We start from the raw sequence: 21,379 nt of genomic DNA, 5'->3' as shown, positions 1-21,379 counted from the left end.
GTGACCACAACGGTTGCAGCTGAGCCAATCCAAAGCCAGGAGCCAAGAGCTTCTTCCGGGTCTCCCATGTGGGTGCTTTTTTAAAACCTGCTTTGGGCCATCCCTGACTGCTTTCCCAGACCACCCGCAGGGAATTGGACGGGAAATCGGGTTGCTGGGATTAGAACTGGCACCCATATGGAATCATAGGCGTGTGCAAAGCGAGGTCAGTGCTGTGACATAATGGATAAAGCTGCTGCCTGTGGCACAGGCATCCCATACGGGTGCTGGTTTGACTCCTTGCTCTGCCTCTTCTAATCCAGCTCCCTGTTCTACAAATATCTAGGTTTGCTACAAATCCAGTTGATATCAACAAATCCTCTGGAACTGTGGACTCCGTCAGCATTTAGGAAGGCAAAGGATCCATTCCCTCTAATTTCAAACCTGGAAAAGAACGATCTAAATCAGTCTGAAAACTACCCACATCTAGTACCAACAGGGCAAGGAAATGCAGCGTGATTAGCAACATATCGCACAAAACCACATATGGATAAAAACTCCTATTACAATAAAAGCAATTGAGATAATGTAGGCATTGCTTTGAATTACAGTCTGCAACCATATTTATGGCAATTTGTAGATAACCAGATAACAGAAGTCACAGTAGACAGACATATTTGGGCCCATAGGTCTGTCACTATACATTTCTCTCTATTCATTTTTACATGTAGCTTCTCCCTGCCATCTAATCTGTCTATGAAGAAAGTGCCTGTGAAATTCAGTCATCATAAGGATTACAGTACTGATTTTCGGCAACATTTGTCCTTTTTGTTTGGCTTATGTTTTCATTTTATTTCAGAGGCACAGGCAAAGAGATCTCCCATGGCTGTGTTCCTTTCCTGAAGGTCTGTAACAGCCAGGACTGAGCAGTGGAAACTGAGAGCCAGGAACTCCATCCAGGGCCCCTGCCTGGGTCTCAGGGCCCCAGGTGCGTGAGCCATCACTTGCTGCCTCCCAGGGTGTACATGAGCAGGAAAGTGAATCGGAGCAGAGGAACCAGGATTTGCTGCTTATTTAAAGATTTATTTATTTTTATTGCAATGTCAGATATACAGAGAGGAGAGACAGAGAGGAAGATCTTCTGTCCACTGGTTCACCCCCTAAGCAGCTACAATGGCCAGAGCTGAGCCAATCCAAAGCCAGGAGCCAGGAGCTTCTTCCCAGTCCTCCTAGAGTCCTAAGGACTTGGCCATCCTTCTCTGCTTTCCCAGGCTGTAATCAGAGAGCTGGACTGAAGGTAGAGCATTTGGGACTTGAACCAGTGCCCAAATGGTATGCCAGCACTTACAGGAGGAGGATTAGCTTGATATGCCACTGTGCTGGACAAAGATTTGGAATTTGCAAACACATTGAGAAAAAAAAAAACACAACTAAAGCAACAAGTTATAATATTGTCTTTATTATTTTACTCCTTTGTTAACAACATCTTTTAAAAAAATAATCTGTAGGAGGGCTGCGGGAGAAGACGTCTAGCTCGGATCCCGAACCCAGTCCGCCATGTGCCCATGGCTCATGGCGGGCTGGGCCCGGACATGCCTGGGTGCGGCCTGCTTCCTTCTGGGGTGAGTACGCCGAGGGGGGAGGCCTCCGTGACTGGGCATGTCCGGGACCCACCCAACACCCTCATTGGGTGGTGGGTGAACGGGATTGGGGAGGGGCGCAACCTCGGGCCTGCAGGATTTAACTTCCGGCTGCCAGAGGCGAGCCGAGGGCTGCGGGAGAGGACGTCTAGCTCGGATCCCGAACCCAGTCCGCCATGTGCCCATGGCTCATGGCGGGCTGGGCCCGGACATGCCTGGGTGCGGCCTGCTTCCTTCTGGGGTGAGTACGCCGAGGGGGGAGGCCTCCGTGACTGGGCATGTCCGGGACCCACCCAACACCCTCATTGGGTGGTGGGTGAACGGGATTGGGGAGGGGCGCAACCTCGGGCCTGCAGGATTTAACTTCCGGCTGCCAGAGGCGAGCCGAGGGCTGCAGGAGAGGACGTCTAGCTCGGATCCCGAACCCAGTCCGCCATGTGCCCATGGCTCATGGCGGGCTGGGCCCGGACATGCCTGGGTGCGGCCTGCTTCCTTCTGGGGTGAGTACGCCGAGGGGGGAGGCCTCCGTGACTGGGCATGTCCGGGACCCACCCAACACCCTCATTGGGTGGTGGGTGAACGGGATTGGGGAGGGGCGCAACCTCGGGCCTGCAGGATGTAACTTCCGGCTGCCAGAGGCGAGCCGAGGGCTGCGGGAGAGGACGTCTAGCTCGGATCCCGAACCCAGTCCGCCATGTGCCCATGGCTCATGGCGGGCTGGGCCAGGGCGGCCAGCGTGCCATTTGGCGCCAGGCTGTGCCTGCTGGCCGCCCGGCCGGGGAGCTCTGGGGTATTGGACATCTGAATCGCTGCTGAGATAGCTCTAGAGTGACCCCACTGTTTCTGGGATCTGAGTCAATCCTAAAGATTCCCAATGCCAGTAACTCTTCCTTTGAAGAACTTCCAATCCCTTAATAATGCTGAGCTTTGAACACCTATCAAGTAAAAGATAAGCTCCGGCTTGTGTAGCAGGCTGGCACCTAATGGTCCTCGGAGCAACCACGTGCAGGTGCGTGATTTACAGCTAGGAACGGTCCCAATCTGGGATGCCACAGCTGGGATGAGGTTCCCACCAAGGGGTGTATGTGCTGGAATGGGGGCTGCGTTCTATCTAGGAAACAGTTGCAGTCACCCGAGGCACTAGTGTGGGCTGGGATTGGATGCACCAGGCCGGTTCAGATCCCAGCACCATCTGGTGTTATGGAGAAACAGGGTAGATGTGGGACTGACTAGGCTGGGTCTCAATCCCCTTCTGAGCCATGTGTGAGCTGTATGTGGGTATGGACGAGCCATGGCTGGGCTGAAACATCCAACAACAAGAGTCAGAATGGGGTGAAAGCCAGCCAGGAAAAGCCACTGTTCCTGCTAGGACAGGAGGTGAACTGAGTAGGGTTGGCTCAAGAACCCCCTGGCAAGCGCAAAATCTGGCATTGGGAGGGGTTCTGATGGAGGAGCCTGGGCAACTCCTCTGGCAGGACACAGTCCCTGCAGGTAAGCGCGAGAAGCATGATTGGAAACAGCCCAGAATAGGCCATGGAAAGTTTCCCACTGGCATGCATTCGGCATGGGTCAGGAGCAGGCCAGGCTGAATCAGTTCATGTCATCCTCTGGCAAATCCGATCACCAGAACAGAGTGTGGAATGGGCCGGGTTTGGTTGCGACAAAACCAGTACACATTCTGGAACGCCAGGGCGTGGTTGCCTGTACTGGATATGAATGCAGCACCCATCCAGCACACGTGAGATCCAGGAAGGGAGGGGCAGAGCTGGCGGGGGTGTTAAGGGGCTGGTCCCCTCGCTGGACAACCACTCCCACTGGAGAGTGTTGGCTGGGATAGAGACAGACACGACTAAGCAAGGCTACAACACCTGTGCGCTGCATGTGGACAAGATCAGGGCCACAGCATCAGCTGGCAGAAGCTGGCACTGGGGACTAATTCTGTCGAGTCAAATCACAGGACCACCTAAAGAGTGCATAAACCGGGACAGAGAGACCTGGGAGGGAAAAAGTGGGTTCCCCCTTCTTGGGTCACTATTCCCGTGGGAGGGCATGAAAACTAGGACGGGGGCTGGGATGGCTAGACAGAGGCACTCAACAACATCTGTGAGGGCTGGATGGTTGAGTCGATTAGATAGAACTAAGCTTTAATACCCATTGACAAGTACCAGAGCCAAATGGGATGGGGGACAGACTGGTCTTCTGCTACACAAATTGGCAAACCAGGGTAGGGGGCAGGCTTGGTGGGGGTTATTGTGGGTCGCCCCGACTAGGCTGCAGCTCCCACTGGTTGATGTAAGGGCTGAACCAGACTGGACTGCAACACCCATTGGTTCCAGTGCAACTCGGGACTGAAAACAGAACCAACACAGCAATTGCAACCACCAGCTGATCAGGGTGATGGACTGTGCCGGGCCCTGTGCTTGCTAGAACATACAAGAATCTGGTCTGGGAATACCTCAAAGTATCTTTGGAGATCTCCCCACTTGAACTGCTGGACTCAGAATTCTAACCAAGAAAAGACAGAAGACAGAATAGGACAATCATTCATCTCAGCTACATGTTGGCAGCGAAATATGGGACAAATGGAGACTTCATGATGGACCATATCAATCAGTGGACCACCTCATCGAGCGAAACTGGCAGTGACTCATAACTGGAGAACTATTAACTCCACTTGAGCACATATCTTAGAGCATGCCCCACATATGGGACTTGGGGTGGGCGGGAAACCGGGTGGGGCTTCTCCCTCAATACCCCCTTTTACCTCAGATACATGATGGAAACAATATGGACATAATAGCATTGCCCACCTCCCTATCCCCCTGAACATTTTTTTTTTCTTTTTTTTTCCTTCTCTTTCTTGATTTTCCTTCAACTATAGTTAACTATGTAAAGATTGTCAACAATACAATAAAAGGGATTATATAAAAAACAAACAAACAAACAAACAAACAAACAAAAAAAAAATAATCTGTATAGTTTGTCATCTGTTAGATAATTCACCATTGTTTAATTGGTTCTCTTTTTAAAGTTAGTACTTGTTATAATCATAAGGCAGGAGGAATCCAGATGTCAAAGAAAATTTTTACAGCCCTTGTTTTCAGGAAAGTATCCTAAAGGAGGAGACAGCTTTCATGCAAATAATAACTATAAAAATAAGACATTCATAAAGTCTATTGCTTACAGAGGCAAATTTCTTTTTTTTAAAGATCTATTTATTTAGATGATATTTGCATGATAGATTATGGTGATAAGGGTCAAGGGCTACAGGAAGCTGGGTGAGACATTATTTCTACACTCTTTTTTTCCTTGCTGTATCTGTGGAGGAGGCAACATTCAATGACCAAAAACCGAATGTAACAGCAAGGGCATGAAAGCACACATAAAACTGGGAAATAATTTCCCTGTGTCTCATGGAACAAGGTCCAAGGCAGGTGCGCTGTGCTGAGGCGTGCCTCAGTGTGACAGGACACAGAGCAGAGACTGGAGACATGGGGGAGCAGGAAGGTAAAGTCACATTTTTACGTAACACCAAAATAAAAGCTTTTCCGCCCGCGGGGTACTTACCAGTCAGTGAATGTGCTGCCATCTGTCCATTTCCAAGACTCGCCCAGTCTCCTGCTCAGACCGATCCAGTGCATGGCGGTTCCTGTGTGCTTCTTCAAGAATTCCTTTCACAAAGCAAAGTTATCACCCATGACTTTGTATTCTAGGGCATGCTGAGTAACCATCTCATCTTTAAGGATTTACAGTCTGATTTGCTTATGGCTAAACAGTGCAGATACTGATCTTTGGGTTAGTTTTATCAGAAACCTTTCCATTTTACTTATTTCTTTTAAAAAAATATTAACTTTAACTTTTATTGGAAAGTCAGATATACAGAGAGGAGGAGACACAGAGAGCAAGATCTTCTGTCTGTTGACTCACTCCCTAAGTGGCTGCAACAGCTGGACCTATGCCGATCTGAAGCCAGAAGCCCAGAGCCTCTCCAGGGATCGCCTGTGGGTGCAGGGTCCCAAAGCCCTGGGCTGTCCTCAACTGCTCTCCCAGGCCACAAGCATGGGAAGCAGGGTGGCCAGGATTAGAAACGGCATCCATATGGGATCCTGGCGCATGCTTGGCAAAGACTTTAGCTGCTAGCCACAGTGCCAAGCTCTACTCTTATATTCCTTAAAGAATTCTAAGTAGTTGGACTTTACTTGCTGAGACTGTGAGCTAAGCTGTCTCTAGCTTTGAAGGTAGTTTCCTTCTCTTAAGTGAGAAACTAATGTGGGAGATACATTTGACCTTCTCTTCAAGTTCAGATTCCTAAACCATTGCCATGTCCTAGTCACAGAGTGAATAACTAAGACCGCGATCTGGTGTAATGCCCACGTGTGTGATAATATCAGGATCTGTTCAGTTGCAACGGAAGCTGATAACCTGTTCATCAAGGGCAGCAGAAAAAGCCACTGCTAATATTTTGCTTTGTTCATTGGACTGCTCCCCTAAAATCACAGCGGAAGGGGAAAAAGGGCTTAAGGGAATGGATCAGTACTGCTATGATGGAAAACAAAAAAATCAGTATCGGAGTAGATACCACAATAAGGAAGTCACTGGTGTTTTCGTATAATCAGAGACCAAAGTAACTGACTCTGGGCCCCAGCATCCTGCTCTCTAAAGCAGGGCTAGCTTTAAGGCCACTTCACAGGCACTGCTTCGTGATGCGGGTTTTTATAAATGCAATGATCAGGACAGTGTCTGACAGACATCGGCCTCTAGTATTTGCTGTATTTTTATTCTCCCTTTGTGCAGATGGAACACATGGAACAATGAAAAGACTTTCCCCTTTTCTTACCATATCTGTTTGCGTATCAACACGAGCCAGTTCTGATCCTTGTGATTTGCAAAACCTTTTACTGGCTTCCCAATCTCCAGTATCATTAGAAAAATAGAAACATTTTTCTCCTACTCCGATCAAGTCACTTGGACATGCTGTAGCTTTAGAATGCTTCAGGCATGCTGAAGGAAAAAAAAGAGAGAAATTATTAGATGAAAGATAAGCTAAAAAGTGTTCTTACTCATCCCAGAGAGATATTTTGCCTTCTTACTCCCACAGTTGGAGTCTTGTGAATTTAGCTTCATTCTCTTGATGACAGATGAACAATTCATTTCCTCTATCTCTAAGGAAGACACCACATGGAGGCTAAGCTGTCTACATTTTGGGTCCTGTTTGAGAGGCAGGACCACCTCATGCTCTGTAACTGATATTCTGATAACATCACCACCTAAACTTGAGCTGGGAATGCTCGTCTTTCCCCAGGGCTTCAGGAAGCAGGGTGAGCACTGGAGAATCCCCTTCACCTCCCGAAACGGCAGGCTCACAGCCAAGCAAGGCCCCTCCATCCCCAAGTTAGGAGCGTGTAACTCAACAATAGGAAAACAAAAGACTGAAATAGCAGGAAGGCCCAGAACCCTGTTGCAGTTTTGCTGGTGTCCAGCCCTATAGCTCTGGCTTAACAACAGAGCTTAATGTAAGCTAGTCTGCAGACTTTAATTCGCTACTGAGTAATAAGATACTGTCTTCCCCCAGGCGTTGGACTAAAGGGTCCCCCCAAAATTCAAATTTAGGACAAACACTGAGGCCTGTATTCCCTGCTCTGCCGTGAGTTATTCATTTATTTATAATGTTCAGAGATGAATCCAGGTTACTACAGATGGGCAACCAAATATATCACGCTGCAACTCTGTTAATCAGTGAATGAACATGAGGACTTCTTACACATATTTTTGTCTATGAACATTTAATAACTCCCATGTATTTAAACATCAATAGAATTGAGCCCTCAGGACTTTGTAGTTACAGAGGACGACGCCTGGAGTGGGGAACTTTGCTTCTGCTAAGAGTCACTTGGCTATGTGTCGCATCATCCATGGACCACACAAAATGATCAACGTAAAAAAATTGGCCTGCTTTGCATGTACTGAATTTAGAGTTCCATCTGTGATCGTCTTGGCAGGGCTAGACCAAAAGATACGGCCCTCGGGTCAGATGTTTCCCACTCTGGCAGCGAAACTGAAGCATCAGTACTCTCGGGAAGGACAAAGGAAACAACAACCAGGTAGCCACTTGACAGTGCTCACAAGCAAAGGCTACAAACGGGAAAACCAAGCCTCAACAGGTCATGATGTGGGAGTTACAGCTTTACTTTCTAATTCTTTTCACAAACAGGGGTATCTAGAAGAAATGAACATTTTTTTTTACCAGTTTCATGTAGTGAACACGTCACAACACGTCACTTGTGCCATTCTTGCCTTTTCTTATTTTTTGGCTTTTTCACAGAATATTACAACGCAGGAGTTGAAGACATGAGACCCCAAAATATATTGCTCTTGCATACTGGCCATTTTGAGTTAAAGCCATTTGAAAAAAATAGCAAACACAAGACAAAATGCTCTGATTTTTCTTCTTTTTCTTGTAACTGAGAGATGAAAACTGGCACCTCTGCCATCAGGGTTGGCAAGCTGAGACTCAGGGAAATCTGTTCCAATCTTGTTAAACTCTTGACTAAACGGTCACTTCTCAACCTGGCCTCAAACCCTTTGCCTTGCCACATTTTCAGTTTACTACTTGCTTACAATCCAGAATATGTTTATTGTGCTTTAATGACAACTTTGGAACTTCATTTTCTTTTTATTGTATAATATAGCTTTAAAATTAATTTATTTTAATTTTATTTGATGGGGGAGAGGGAGGGTGGGCGGGAGAGAGATATCTCACGTGCTAGTTTATTTCAGGTGTTGAACACCCCTAACAGCCAGGCTGTGCTGAGATAAAGACAGGAGTCTGGAATTCTATCTTGGTCTCAATATGCATGATGCAGAACCTATGACTTGAGCCATCATCTTCTGGCTCCATAATGCATAATTAGCAGGAAGATGGATTAGAAGCAGAGTGGTCAGGGCTCAGATCAGGCCTAATGTGGGATAGGAGTTGCCAAGTGACAACTGAACCACTGTGCCAAGGTCTGCCCTTGGAACTTCATTTCCTCATGAAGGCTCTAAGCCATTAAACTTGGTAGTAAATACAAGTGCATATTTCCTTCTGTTGATCTGATTATTAGTTTGTTTATTGTTATTATTATTTAAAGATTTATTTTTATTATTTTTATTGGAAAGTCACATATACAGAGAGGAGAAGAGACACAGGAATATCTTCTATATGCTGATTCACTCCCCAAGTCGCTGCAACGGCCAGAGCCGAACAGATTTGAAGCCAGGAGCCAGCAGCTTCTTCCACATCTCCCAGATAGGTGCAGGGTCCCAAGGCTTTGGGCCATCCTCAACTGCTTTCCCAGGCCAGAGAGAGCTGGATGGGAAGCGAGGCCACTGGGACACGAACTGGTGGCTGTATGAGATTCTGGTGCATACAAGGCGAGAACTTTAGCCACTAGGCTACTGAGCTGGGCTGGAGTTTATTTATTTATTTATTTTTCAACATTTATACAGCATGAGTAGATTTCTTATTTCTGCACCACACAGATTTAGGAGCAGAGGGGAACTTCCCTCCCCTTTCCCCCTCCCTATAGCTCCTTTTCATTATTTGTCCCCAAGTAATTACAACAGCAGTCATTTCACCATTACAAGCTTACCTTTCTGATATATGAATGTATTATAACAAGTGTAGGAAAAGGAAGAAAAGAAAGTACTATAACATCAAAGCATAATTAAAAAACAAAAAGGGAGATCCTTGTCTTACTCAGGAATAAAGATGCATGCTGTATACAGCAGTAATTTGCTAGCATACTAATCTCCCTTATAGAGTTTGTATTTTTTTTGTGCTCTATAAGCTGCCACAGATCAGAAAGAACATATGATGTTTGTATTTTTGGGGTTGACTTGCTTAACTAGGCGTAATGGTTTCCAGCTCAGTCCATTGGTTGCAAATGCTAAGGTTTCACTGTTTCTAAATGGCTGAGCAGCAGTCCATGCAGCGAATGTACATTTGCTTTATTCATTCATCTGTGGATGGCATCTGGGCTGGTCCCACGTCTTAGCTATTGTGAATTGTGCTGCTATAAACATGGCATTGCAGGTAAATCTCCCTTATGTAGATTTCTTGAATATGTTAATTTAATTTACAGATCCAGCAGAAAAATTCTAGCAGGGTAGAGATAAAATTCTCTCCCCTGTAATAAAAAAAAGCATTTCACAGAATAATGATCAGTAATACAACTCACACTTGACCCAGGCAGTGCCACGGGATGGTTAAGTTGATCAGGCATTAGTGTTAGATCAATCAGGAGTCTAATTCTGGCTCTGCAATTTATTACTGGTGAGAAGTAACTTACTCTGTCCTGGGTATGCTAGCCTACAGATGGATTTTATAATCATACCTGCTTTGTGATCTTGGGAGAATTAGATGTAAATAATAGTGTACGGCTTATATAAGTGCACTGTGTAACTTACCCGTAGTACCCTTAGAAAAACTGCTGCTGCTCTTTGAGTTATCTGAGAAGTTAAGATCATTCTGCTCAGAGGTTAGGAACGCCTATGAAATCAAGAACATGAGTATTTTGGGAAGAGAGGCAAGAAACGTGGTAAAACTTCTTGAACTGGTGGAGATATGAGAACAAGTCTCCAAAAATACTTGAATTTCTCCATAATTGATAAATCACAGTTAAGCCTGAGGTCTCGATGCTTAGCCACGAAGAACTATAAAAGGTTTAAGAGTTAAGTCATGGGCCCGGTGTAATGGCCCAGTGGCTAAATTCTCATGTAACATGTGCCCAAGATCCCATGTAGGCGCCAGTTCATGTCCCGGCTGCTCCACTTCCCTTCCAGCTCCGTGCCTGTGGCCTGGGAAAGCAGCTGAGGACAGCCGAAAGCCTTGGGATCCTGCACCTGTGTGGGAGACCTGGAGGAGGCTCCTGGCTCCTGGTTTTACATCAGCTCAGCTCTGACTGTTGTGGTCACTTGAGGAGCAAACCAGTGGATGGAAGATCTTTCTCACTGTCTCTCCTTCTTTCCATAAATCTGCCTTTGCAATACAAATAATCTTTGAAAAAAAGTCAAGTCACTTACCTATTGACACAGCAGCCACTATAGTTATCACGATGCACACCAGCAGCACACACTTACACCAGTTTTGTTTTAGCATGGAAACTACAAATTAAAGAAAAAAATTTATTGTTTCTGAAGATACCCCGATGGAGTATTTAGTAGTCTTGTATTCCTCTGCCATAAAAACTTGTCAAGAAGTACTCACTGCAAGCACCTACAGCTTATGGTAACAAAGGACAGAAAGGCATTGCAAAGTGCAAGGAAGTTCCAAAGAACCATGGGAAGAGGTGAGGGGAGATCACTCCGGCCAGCAAGGGAAGAAAGGCAAGGTGACTCAAAGGGCTTGTGGGATTTAAATGAGGATTGTAAGCAAGAGAGACAGATGGCCACCATCAGAACCAGTGTCTGTAAGAGATGAACAAGGCAGTGAGCTAGCAGGCAGGAGAGAAAAGAAAGTGACAGGCTATTATTGGAGCGAAGACCTTAACTGCCACATAATTTTCTTCTTTATCCTGTAAGCCAAAGGGGAAGAAGTTTAATGTGTCTGAACAAGAAAATGTCAAGCTAGAGCTCCAAGCAGCAGTTGGTCTCTCTGTGAGAAGCAGAATGGACTGAAGAGGACAAGGAATTTGGTGCTCACAAAAGTGTAGCAAAGTACATGTAACAATATATAAGCAAACACAGGGAACACCAACAAATGTACAATCTTGTCTAAAGGGTTATTAGTAGAAGAAGCCACAATCAGGAAAGCAGGTGTGTGGTACACAGCAGTCCCCTTTTCCACAGGGGATCTGTTCACAAATGTCTCAAACTGTAAACCAGACTCCACAGCCACTCAGCTTTTCCCTCCCACCAGACATTAAGATAATATTTAACTTATAAACTAGGTACAATATGAGGCTAACAAGGACCAGTCATCAAACAGAATGATTATAGTAGTATATGAACTGGAATAGAAATTATTTAAAACTTGGGAGCTATTTATTTCTGGAATTATCCATGGAGTATTTTTGGATCACAGTTGATCACAGGCTATTAAAAGTGTGTAAAGTAAGAAGAGTGCTATGGGGGTGTTTTTAAAGAATTATTTCAGCTGACAGGTAGAGAAAAAGATAGAAGGAGAGAGGGAGGGAGAGAAAGAGGGAGGGAGAGAGAGAGAAAGAGAGAGAGAGGGAGTGAGAAATTTTCCATTTGCTGGTTCACTCTCCAAATGGCTGCTGTGGCTGGGGCTTGGCCAGGGTGAAGCCAAGAGCCAGAAACTTCAACTAGGTCTTCCACCCGCGTTTTAGAGTTCCAAACACTTGGGATATCCTCCACCACATTCCCAGGTATGTTAGCAGGGAGCTGCATGAGAAGCGGAGCAGCCAGGGCAAGAACTCTGCTCCAGTGAGGGATACCCAGCAATGATTTAAGCTGCCGTGTGCACACTGGCCCGTCTCCCAGGGTTCTTGTACATATGCAGTACTAATATCCCTTCAGTTTAGATTTCTCTCAATCCTCCAATATACTCGCCACAGTCATTGATATTTTTATCTCTTTCTGCTATGAAACAACAGAATTTCTCTCTTTCTGTATGCTTCCCATACACTTAAATCTGCATAAGCCTGAGTGATTTACTTGGCTAAAATAATTGTAGCTTTCTTCTTTCTGTAACTTTAACATCTACCTGGGTAAACATTAGAATAATTAAAAAATCTTTAGGATATTCTCACAGCTCAAGAGGCAGATCTATAACCAACGGTTAGAAAACACAGGAACGTGGGGCCTGCATCGGGTGCAGTGACTTACGCCACCACCTGTGATGCCAGCATTTGAAATGGGTGTTGATTTGTGTTCTGGATGCTCTATTTCCAGTCTGGTTCCCTGCTAATGTGTCTGGAAAAGGCAGTGAAAGACGGTCCAGGTGCTTGGGTGCCTGCCAGCGACACGGGTGATCTGACTGGAGCTCCTGGCTCATGGCTTTGGACTGGCTCAGCTGTGGCTGTTGCAGCCATTTAGGGGAGTGAAACAGCAGAGAGATCTGACTTTCAAATACGTAAATATATATTATTATAAAATTTTGTTTATTTTTATTGGAAAGGAGATATACAGAGAGGAGAGACAGAGAGGAAGATCTTCCATCCGATGATTCACTCCCCAAGTGACCGCAATGGCCGGTGCTGTGCCTATCCGAAGCCACAAACCAAGAGCTTCTTCTGGGTTTCCCACACGGGTGCAGGGTCCCAAGGCTTTTGGCTGTCTTCAACTGCTTTCCCAGGCCCCAAGCAGGGAGCTGGATGGGAAGTGAGGCCTGTAGGGATTAGAGCTGGCATCCCTATGGGATCCTGGCGCATTCAAAGCGAGGACTTTAGTCACTAGGCTACCATGCTGGGCCCAGTAGCTATAATACTTTTCAAAAGCAGAAATAAGAAGGGAATTTGAGTTCATGCTAAAGAAACTTTTAATTAAAAATGTTCTAAATGAAAAAAAAAAACCTCATAAGACAGAGTATTTTCAACAAAAGTATTGTAGAACAGGGACATTTACCAGGAAAGGCCACTTTAAATGAGAAGTTTTATTAAAAAAGGTCACTTCTGAGGTCTTCCTGACCTTTAAGAAAATTGTGTTTATTTGCCTTTGTGAGAACTGAGGTTGGGTCCAGGGCCTTGAAAGAGAAGAGCGGGGTGCCCGCTTCTAGAACTCCATCTCACAGTTCACTGTACTTACAAACCAGATGGGTTGATTGCACAGAGCAAGGCTGTGGGGTTGCCAAGACAACCAAGGGGAAGGGAGTTTCCCCTCTGCCTCTCTGCCCAGAGCTAGGGAGAGAGAGGGTACAGGCCATGCTCCTGGAACAGGACAAGATAATCACTTGAACACTCATTCAAGTCCCCTCTCCATCAGCCCAGACACCTGGGTCCCCATGTCCCTCCCTACGGTCATGATTATGAGAAAAAGGAAAAAAAAATACAAGCCGTTTCCCCTACTCCGCTTCCCTACTTCTTCAAGGGAATTGCTTTGTTCTGAGTAAAGATTCTGTTACGCTTACCCTTGCTTCCTGGCTTTTGATTTCTATTCTAAGCTGAGGCAAGAATCCACCGAGCTTAGCCAGTTGAGTGAATACTACTGGAATTCATACCAGTAAACTGTTAACAGTGCTTCATTGGGTATCCGTAACTCACTTCAAAATTCTCCTTTCTCTCTGTATTTCCTTTCTCTGGAAGTTTTGTCAGGTTTTCCGTTGTCGGCATTTGACACGTGATTTATCTAGCTTGCCTCTCATACACTCTAGCATTTATTGTGGAGAGTGGGTTTTATTTGTGTGCGTTTGCTGTGTGGTTCTTTATTGGATCGTTTCTGTATCTATGTGCTGAAAAACAACATCACTGTCGACTTCCTAATTCCTCCAAGGCCCTCTGCAGTCACACTTCATGTCACGAAGTGTGTTCAAGCCACTTTGCAGATTTTCACTACTTCCATTTCCATTTGCTGGAAAATCAAAATGTTTGGCATACAAAAAAAGGCCAAAAAGTCACTTCATGGTTTTTAGAAGCAGCCAGATCACAGACTAACCAGTGACCAACACCTTTGTTGAGCTCAGCCAGGTGTTCATTCTGCCTGTCCCCGCCCCCCCACTCTGTGCAGGCAGAGATGATCGCTGTAACAGGATGGAGGATTTGTTTTGTATTCTGGACAATACTGTGGTAAGTCACTACTTTTCGCCTGTAGAAAATACGCTTTGAAAAACATCTTGTTGGAGCTGTAACACACACGCTATGAAATCCACTCCAAAACCTTCTTGTTTTTTCTCCATCTTGACAGTGTTTAGGAAGGCTTTTAAAAAAAGTTAATTAACTTATTTTTTTACACATATAACTCAAGCTTGTTCTAAATCCCCAAGAACTCTAACAGTCTTTAGGATGGAAAAAAAATCACTAGTTTTCCCTGCGATTCTAACTTGGCCTCTGCACTGCTTCAGTAAACCACCGCCCCCGCCCCGTTTTTTTTTTTTTTCCAAGATTCATTTCTTTTTATTGGAAAAATTTACAGAGAGAAGTCAGATTTACAGAGAGAGGTCAGATCTTACAGATTTACAAAGGGGGAGATATCTTCCATCCGCTGGTTTACTCACCAAGTGGCCACAACGGCCAAGCGGGTCTCCCACGTGGGTGCGAGATACCAAGGCTTTGGGCCATCCTCTACTGCTTTTCCAGGCCACAGGCAGGGAGCTGGAAGGGAAGTGGAACAGCCAGGATATGAACTGGCATCCATATGGGATCCTGGCACATGTGAGGCGAGGACTTTAGCCACCACACTACTGAGCCAGCCCCTCCAGTAACCTTAAACACAAACTTACGCAACCCACAGCAGTATAGAAACACTTTCCCACTTAACTTTCTATCTTAAGTTAAAAAAAAAGTCAGCTTTATATACGTATTTAGTTTTGACTCTCCTGTGTGTTGTTTTCTCTTTCCTTTCTTCTCACTCATTTAGCAAGACTTGTCCATTGCTTGCAGCCGTGACCCCCATAGCCCACATGTACTTACGGCTGCTGTGATTGCTAATCTGGAGTAAAAGAGCCAGAAAGTTATGCATCTCTATTGCTTGTAGAAAGCCCTGAGCAAGCTTTATTATTTTTATTATTATTATTATTATTATTTTTACTAAAAGTTACGACCAGCTAAACAAGAGATTTTGCCAATCCAAAGAGAAGTAGCACGAGAATTTGTCCATGCTAATTCAAGATCCAAGACATGAGTAGCCCGACTTGTTAGCTTGGGGGAAAAAAACAGAAAAACTGACTTGTGCAGTTGAAGTTGATCACCCAAACACCAGCATGATTGCCATAATCTTTTATGCTCTGTTTCATTTAAAATTTTTTGTTTTAGCTTTCATGATCCAGTTCCATAGGCTCAGAGATCTCCCCTTTTGCTCTTCCCAATTTGTTCCCTGCTTTTTTTTTTTAAGATTTATTTTTATTACAAAGTCAGATATACAGAGAGAAGGAGAGACTGAGAGGAAGATCTTCCATCCGATGATTCACTCCCCAAGTGAGCCGCAACGGCCGGTTCTGTGCCGATCCGATGCCGGGAACCCAGAACCTATTCCGGGTCTCCCACACGGGTGCAGGGTCCCAATGCATTGGGCCATCCTCTCCTGCTTTCCCAGGCCACAAGCAGGGAGCTGGACGGGAAGTGGAGCTGCCGGGATTAGAACCGGCGCCCATATGGGCTCCTGGTGCACTCAAGGCGAGGACTTTAGCCGCTAGGCCATGGCGCAGGGCCCTGTCCCCTGCTTTTTCAGATTTATTTTTATTCTTATTAGAAAGTCAGATTTACAGAGAGGAGGTACAGAAAGATTTTCCATCCACTGGTTGACTCTCCATATGGCTGCAACAGCTGATATGATCTGAAACCAGGAGCCAGGAGCCTCTTCTGGGTCTCCCACATGGGTTCAGGGTCTCAAGGCTCTGGGCCATCCTTTACTGTTATCCCAGGCCACAGGCACGGAGCTGGATGGGAAGTGGAGCAGCCGGGATATGGACTGACACCAGCCTAGGAATCCAGCACATGCCAAGATGAGGATTTAGCCGCTGAGCCATCGTGCAGGGCCCCGCATGTTTCCTTTTACAGTCACTATCCCTCCTGATGCTGGCCCCTGATGCTAGTTTGCTTTTGTCAACTCAGTTTTCCTTTTCTCCGAGATTTCATATAAATGAAATGATGATGTATGTGGTGTTGGTCTCTGACTTATTCCACTTATAATAATGTTTTAAAAATCAGGCTGAGTCATGGTACATTCCTTTTTATTCTGGGTAATATTGTCATCATACGTTTATATCAGAAGTTATCTGATCACCAAGGTTCTAGCACCAATGTATAAAGCTGGTATGTACATTTCAAAACCAGCCTTTTGGTGGGGCCATGTTTCTTTCTTCCTGTCTAGGTTCCCAGGAATGCCAATGTCGGGCCTACCTTATGTACCTGGTTAGCATTTCAAACATCTTCGGGGACATTTTGTTCCATATTTTGCTCATTTGATTGGATTGTTTATATTTAGTTGTGAGGCATCTTTAGGCATTTTGGGTGTGAGCCCCTCCATCCTGGGGACATGACTTGCAAAGATTTTCTCTTCATCTGCGCCTTCATTTTGGATTTCTTTGCAGTTTCCTTTAAATACCACATGTGTTCAGGTTTAATGACGTCACATTAATCATTCTTTTATGGTTTATGAGTTTTCTGTCTTCTCAAAGGAATCTTTGCTTATATAAAAGTCATTTTTTTCATTATAGATATTTTTAAAGGATTTAGCTTCTTATATTCAGGTTTTTTGACTCATTTTGAGAAACGTTTTGCATATGGTATAAGGTAAATATTAATGTGAAATTTAAAAATTGAATATTCAGTTGTTCCAGGATCATTTGAAACATTAAAAACTTTTTTTTTTAATTACTTGGTCACTTTTATTGAAAAATCTAGGAGTTGTGTCTTGTTGTATTTCTTGGCTGTATTTGTTTTCATTGGTGATTTTTACCTTTGTGGAACAATGCCATATGATCTTGATTGTTGTGGCTTATTTTTTTAAAGATTTTATTATTATTGGAAAGCTGGATATACAGAGAGAAGGAGAGACAGAGAGGAAGATTTTCCATCCGATGATTCACTCCCCAAGTAAGCTGCAACGGCCGGTGCGCGCCGATCCAAAGCCGGGAACCTGGAACCTCTTCTGGGTCTCCCACACGGGTGCAGGGTCCCAAAGCTTTGGGCTGTCCTCGACTGCTTTTCCAGGCCACAAGCAGGGAGCTGGATGGGAAGTGGAGCTGCCGGGATTAGAACTGGCGCCCATATGGGATCCCGGGGCGTTCAAGGCGAGGACTTTAGCCACTAGGCTACTGCACCAGGGCCCTGTTGTGGCTTTTTATATATTAAACCTTGACATCATGTAGTACAAATCATCCAATTTATCACTCCATTTTCAATATATTTTAATTAATCTAGGTAGTTTCCATATATATATATTTTTAAAGATTTTATTATTATTGGAAAGCCGGATATACAGAGAGGAGAAGAGACAGAGAGGAAGATCTTCCGTCCGATGATTCACTCCCCAAGTGAGCCGCTACGGGCTGGTACGCGCCAATCCAATGCTGGGACCAGAACCTCTTCCAGGTCTCCTACGCGGGTGCAGGGTCCCAAAGCTTAGGGGTTATCCTCTCCTGCTTTCCCAGGCCACAAGCAGGGAGCTGGATGGGAAGTGGAGCTGCCGGGATTAGAACCGGCACCCATATGGGATCCCGGGGCTTTCAAGGCGAGGACTTAAACCGCTAGGCCACACCGCCGGGCCCATTTCCATATATTTTTAAAATAAATTTTAGAATCTGTGAATAAAAAAGCCTATCAGGATATTCAGCATGCATTGAAAGTTTAGATCAGTTTGAGGAAAACTGATAGCATAACAATATTTACTCTTCATCGTAAGCAAGTTTTTTTTCCCATTTAACTATGTCTTCTTTAATCTGTACTCACCAATATTTCCTTTTAGTATATAAGTTGATTATATCTAGGTATTTTATATAAGAGCAAATAGTGTTATGTATTTAATTTCGCTTCAGAGTTATGTTTTTAGGAATTAGAAATGCAATTGATTTTATGTATCAAATGTGCAAATGAAAAGTTACAATGGCAATCCAGTCTGAATTGAAACCATGAGAGGAACAAATGGTCATTACTGTGAAATCTGTTAAACTGAAGACCTAGGTGCTAGCTTCCCCCAAAATATAAATTATCCTAAGAGACACACAGCGAACAACCTGGACACACTGTTTGGAGTGAATCAAACATAAGCCTCAAAGACTGATAAGACCCCTGCTATTTTAGACCCGGCACCACTTTAAATATCTGCTTTCTTTGGGTTTCAGCTTATCCTAAGGTTTGCTTCTGTAAGTTTCATGCTCTCACGGTTCAAATTTTGTTCTCCACCAATCTGCAACAACTTCATCGCACTGTACCTGTGGCCCTTTCCACTGTCCCTTGTCTAAATAAGCATGCTTCTGCGTGCATATGGTCTGTCTTTGTCTCTGTCTCTCGCTCTCTCTTTCCCTCCTGTGGGGAGTGACTCGAACATGGCCCTGAAGGCTTCAGCCATTTTGACTCTGTACTATTATTTTGTACCCTTCCGGGTATTCACCAATAAAATGTAATCTCATGGTGTCTTAGCTGAGAACCTCACTCACCGTTCTCTTGTGGCCCCTACCCCTAATCCCTGCCCACCTACCAATCACCTGTGGATAATCTCAGTCACCAGTCCCTGGAGCTCACCTGCAGCCCCTCCCAACCAATTCCCCACACCCCCACACCTTGCAGGCTACCTGTTCCTGACTTTGTCTTCACCTGCCAGCTCCAGAGTCCTCCGCATCCACGTGGCTATTCTTGAATCCAGTTACGCCTGGCTGCATAGCACCTGTCTTACTAGCATGCTTACTCACGTTCTAGCCTAATCCTTTCCATCAATACCATAAAACAAGGGTTGGAACATTGGGACTGAGCAGAAGTGACTGCGTACCCTGCCAAAGCCAAGTGGGCACACCCATTCAAAAATGTTTGGAATGCCCAGTCTGCGCAGAAAGTCAACACCCACCATGATGACACAGCACAAATACATTCACTGATCTATCCGTGACCAGAGGTGCCCCCCCAAAACTGAAACTCCTCATCAAAACAAACCCTTGGAGACCTGTGAGCCTCTGAAAGAACTGAAACTACCTTTCAAAAAGATCTTCTGATAAGTAACCCTTCCCTCCATTCCTAAGTATGTAAAGTAACCTAACATACCTCCTCTCCCCAAGGATCATTTATGTAGGGTAATGGCTCTGTCTGCGTCACAATCAATTCCACCTCCCCCAGCCCTTGCATTTTGGTAATAATCGTGCCCCAGTTGTCTCTGTACAGTGAGAGGGAACTCTCATGGCTGCTCCCTTTGCCATCTTGCTCAAATCTAATCTTGGGGAGACCATGGTTATCTCCCTGCTATCCTCTAGATTAACAGCAGGGAATTGGGAACAGCCGGTTATCTCAATCCATCAACTATCGGACAAACTTAAAACAGCCCGAAGCATCACTGCCCTCTCTCAGGCTTCTCTCCAGCGCCAACTCGCCTCTCTGGCATAGGTGATCCTCCAAAACAGTTGCGCCCTAGACCTTACCGCGGAAGAAGAGTCGCATCCATGTTCTTCCAAGAGGAATGTTGCCATACCGCTCTCAACCACCGTAATGGCTGCCCAGAAAACACTGCGCCCAAACTCGGCTTGAAAAAGCAATAGAACGACCCCTTTCCTTGTCACATAACCAATTTCTTGGTCTACCAATCCCTGTAGCCCTGTACTTGCAGTACCCGATGCTGTTTTCTCTCTTTTCCTCTCAGGCTCTCTCACGGCCGCCTCGGTCCTGCTGGGCTCCCTTCCGCAGGAGTGCCCTCGCTTTTCCTCTCTTTTTATCTCTGTCCCCTCTCGGCACTGAATAAAGATCTCCCGTGTGACTCACTGGTATCTGGCATATCAGGTTAGTGGTGAAAATTCCTTACACTACCTGTCCTTGGAGTCCGTCCACGGGAACCAACAGCAAGCATGTACTCCTAGCGTCTGCACAAGGCAGCAGCGGAAGCGGAAGCGGAGGGACAAGCCCCTCCTCAACATGGCGACTTGCGAGGGGAGGGGTTGGCAACAGCGCAGTCCCACCCTCCCCCTAGGTTTTGGATGGTGATGATGACTCACAGATGGGCAGAAAGGATTCCATCGGTGAGGGGAGATGTGGCTTCTGAAGAGCCTCAACATGAGCCACACCATTTTTGCTGTGAAAGTTGAGCTTTGTTTCTGGCTTGGGTTTCATTTCTGGAAAATGTCGCAGATAAGTTAGGTAACCAGCAACCTTCAAGGTCCCCCAACTTGGGCCCTGCGGCATGGCCTAGCGGCTAAGTCCTCGTCTTCAAAGCGCCAGGATCCCATATGGGCGCCAGTTCTAATCCCGGCAGCTCCACTTACCTTCCAGCTCCCTGCTTGTGGCCTGGGAAAGCAGTCGAGGACGGCCCAAAGCCTTGGGACCCTGCACCCGCGTGGGAAACCCGGAGGAGGTTACAGGTTCCCGGCATCGGATCGGCGCAGCACCGGCCTGTTGCGGCTCACTTGGGGAGTGAATCATCGGACAGAAGATCTTCCTCTCTGTCTCTCCTCTCTGTATATCTGATTTGTAATTAAAATAAATAAATCTTTTTTAAAAAAAGTCCCCCTACTTGTGGTAAGGTTGTTCGTTTCATCGTCCACCAATAAGAAAGTACCAGTATTGCATTTTTGTTGTTGTTGTTATTAACCAATTGTAAGTGTACTGGCTTGAAAATTCCCTAGACTGTGATAAAAACCCTGCAGCACCCAGCCTCGGGGCTCTCAGTCTCGAACCACTGCATGGGTGATGGTTGGGGCCCAGGCTCGAGCTTGAATAAACCGCCCTTATGTGCTTGCATCAGACTCAGTCTCCGTTTGGGGAATTCAAAATATGGGTATAACAGCTTCCAAACCTCGAACTAGCTGCCTAAAACCATACCAAAGTGTGTGTATCCATTGGCACCAGGGATATAAGGTTTGGGGTCCCTTCTCCCTGGGTTCACCCTCCAAATGCTTGCAACAGCTGGGGCTGGGCCAGCTTGAAGTCAAGAGCCAGGAACTCCATCTAAATTTCCCTAAAGGGATC

At 45.6% G+C, this 21,379-nt stretch overlaps 1 protein-coding gene across 1 annotated transcript; it reads right to left on the bottom strand.

Annotated features, from left to right (window-relative positions):
• Positions 1 to 275: 275 nt before the first annotated feature.
• Positions 276 to 19,890, bottom strand: LOC101527340 (C-type lectin domain family 2 member A). Its single transcript, XM_058655698.1, has 5 exons — positions 19,843 to 19,890; positions 10,068 to 10,149; positions 6,457 to 6,620; positions 5,187 to 5,290; positions 276 to 423 (listed from the first exon to the last, which is right to left on the bottom strand). Exons 1-5 carry the CDS (start codon positions 19,888 to 19,890, stop codon positions 312 to 314), a joined length of 510 nt encoding a protein of 169 aa, XP_058511681.1. The 3' UTR covers positions 276 to 311.
• Positions 19,891 to 21,379: the final 1,489 nt, after the last annotated feature.

Source organism: Ochotona princeps, chromosome 27 (genome assembly GCF_030435755.1).
Source record: "Ochotona princeps isolate mOchPri1 chromosome 27, mOchPri1.hap1, whole genome shotgun sequence".
Lineage (NCBI taxonomy): Eukaryota > Metazoa > Chordata > Mammalia > Lagomorpha > Ochotonidae > Ochotona > Ochotona princeps.
This window is presented reverse-complemented; position numbering and strand designations above follow the sequence as displayed.

Coding starts and splice junctions, on each gene's coding strand:
- LOC101527340 (XM_058655698.1), bottom strand. CDS start 19,890: ATGGCAACATTCCTCTTGGAAGAACATGGATGCGACTCTTCTTCCGCG. Junction 5,291..6,456: donor TTGATACGCAAACAGATATG/GTAAGAAAAGGG, acceptor GCTTTGTGAAAG/GAATTCTTGAAGAAGCACAC. Junction 424..5,186: donor GGCAGCACATTCACTGACTG/GTAAGTACCCCG, acceptor GTTCTTTTCCAG/GTTTGAAATTAGAGGGAATG.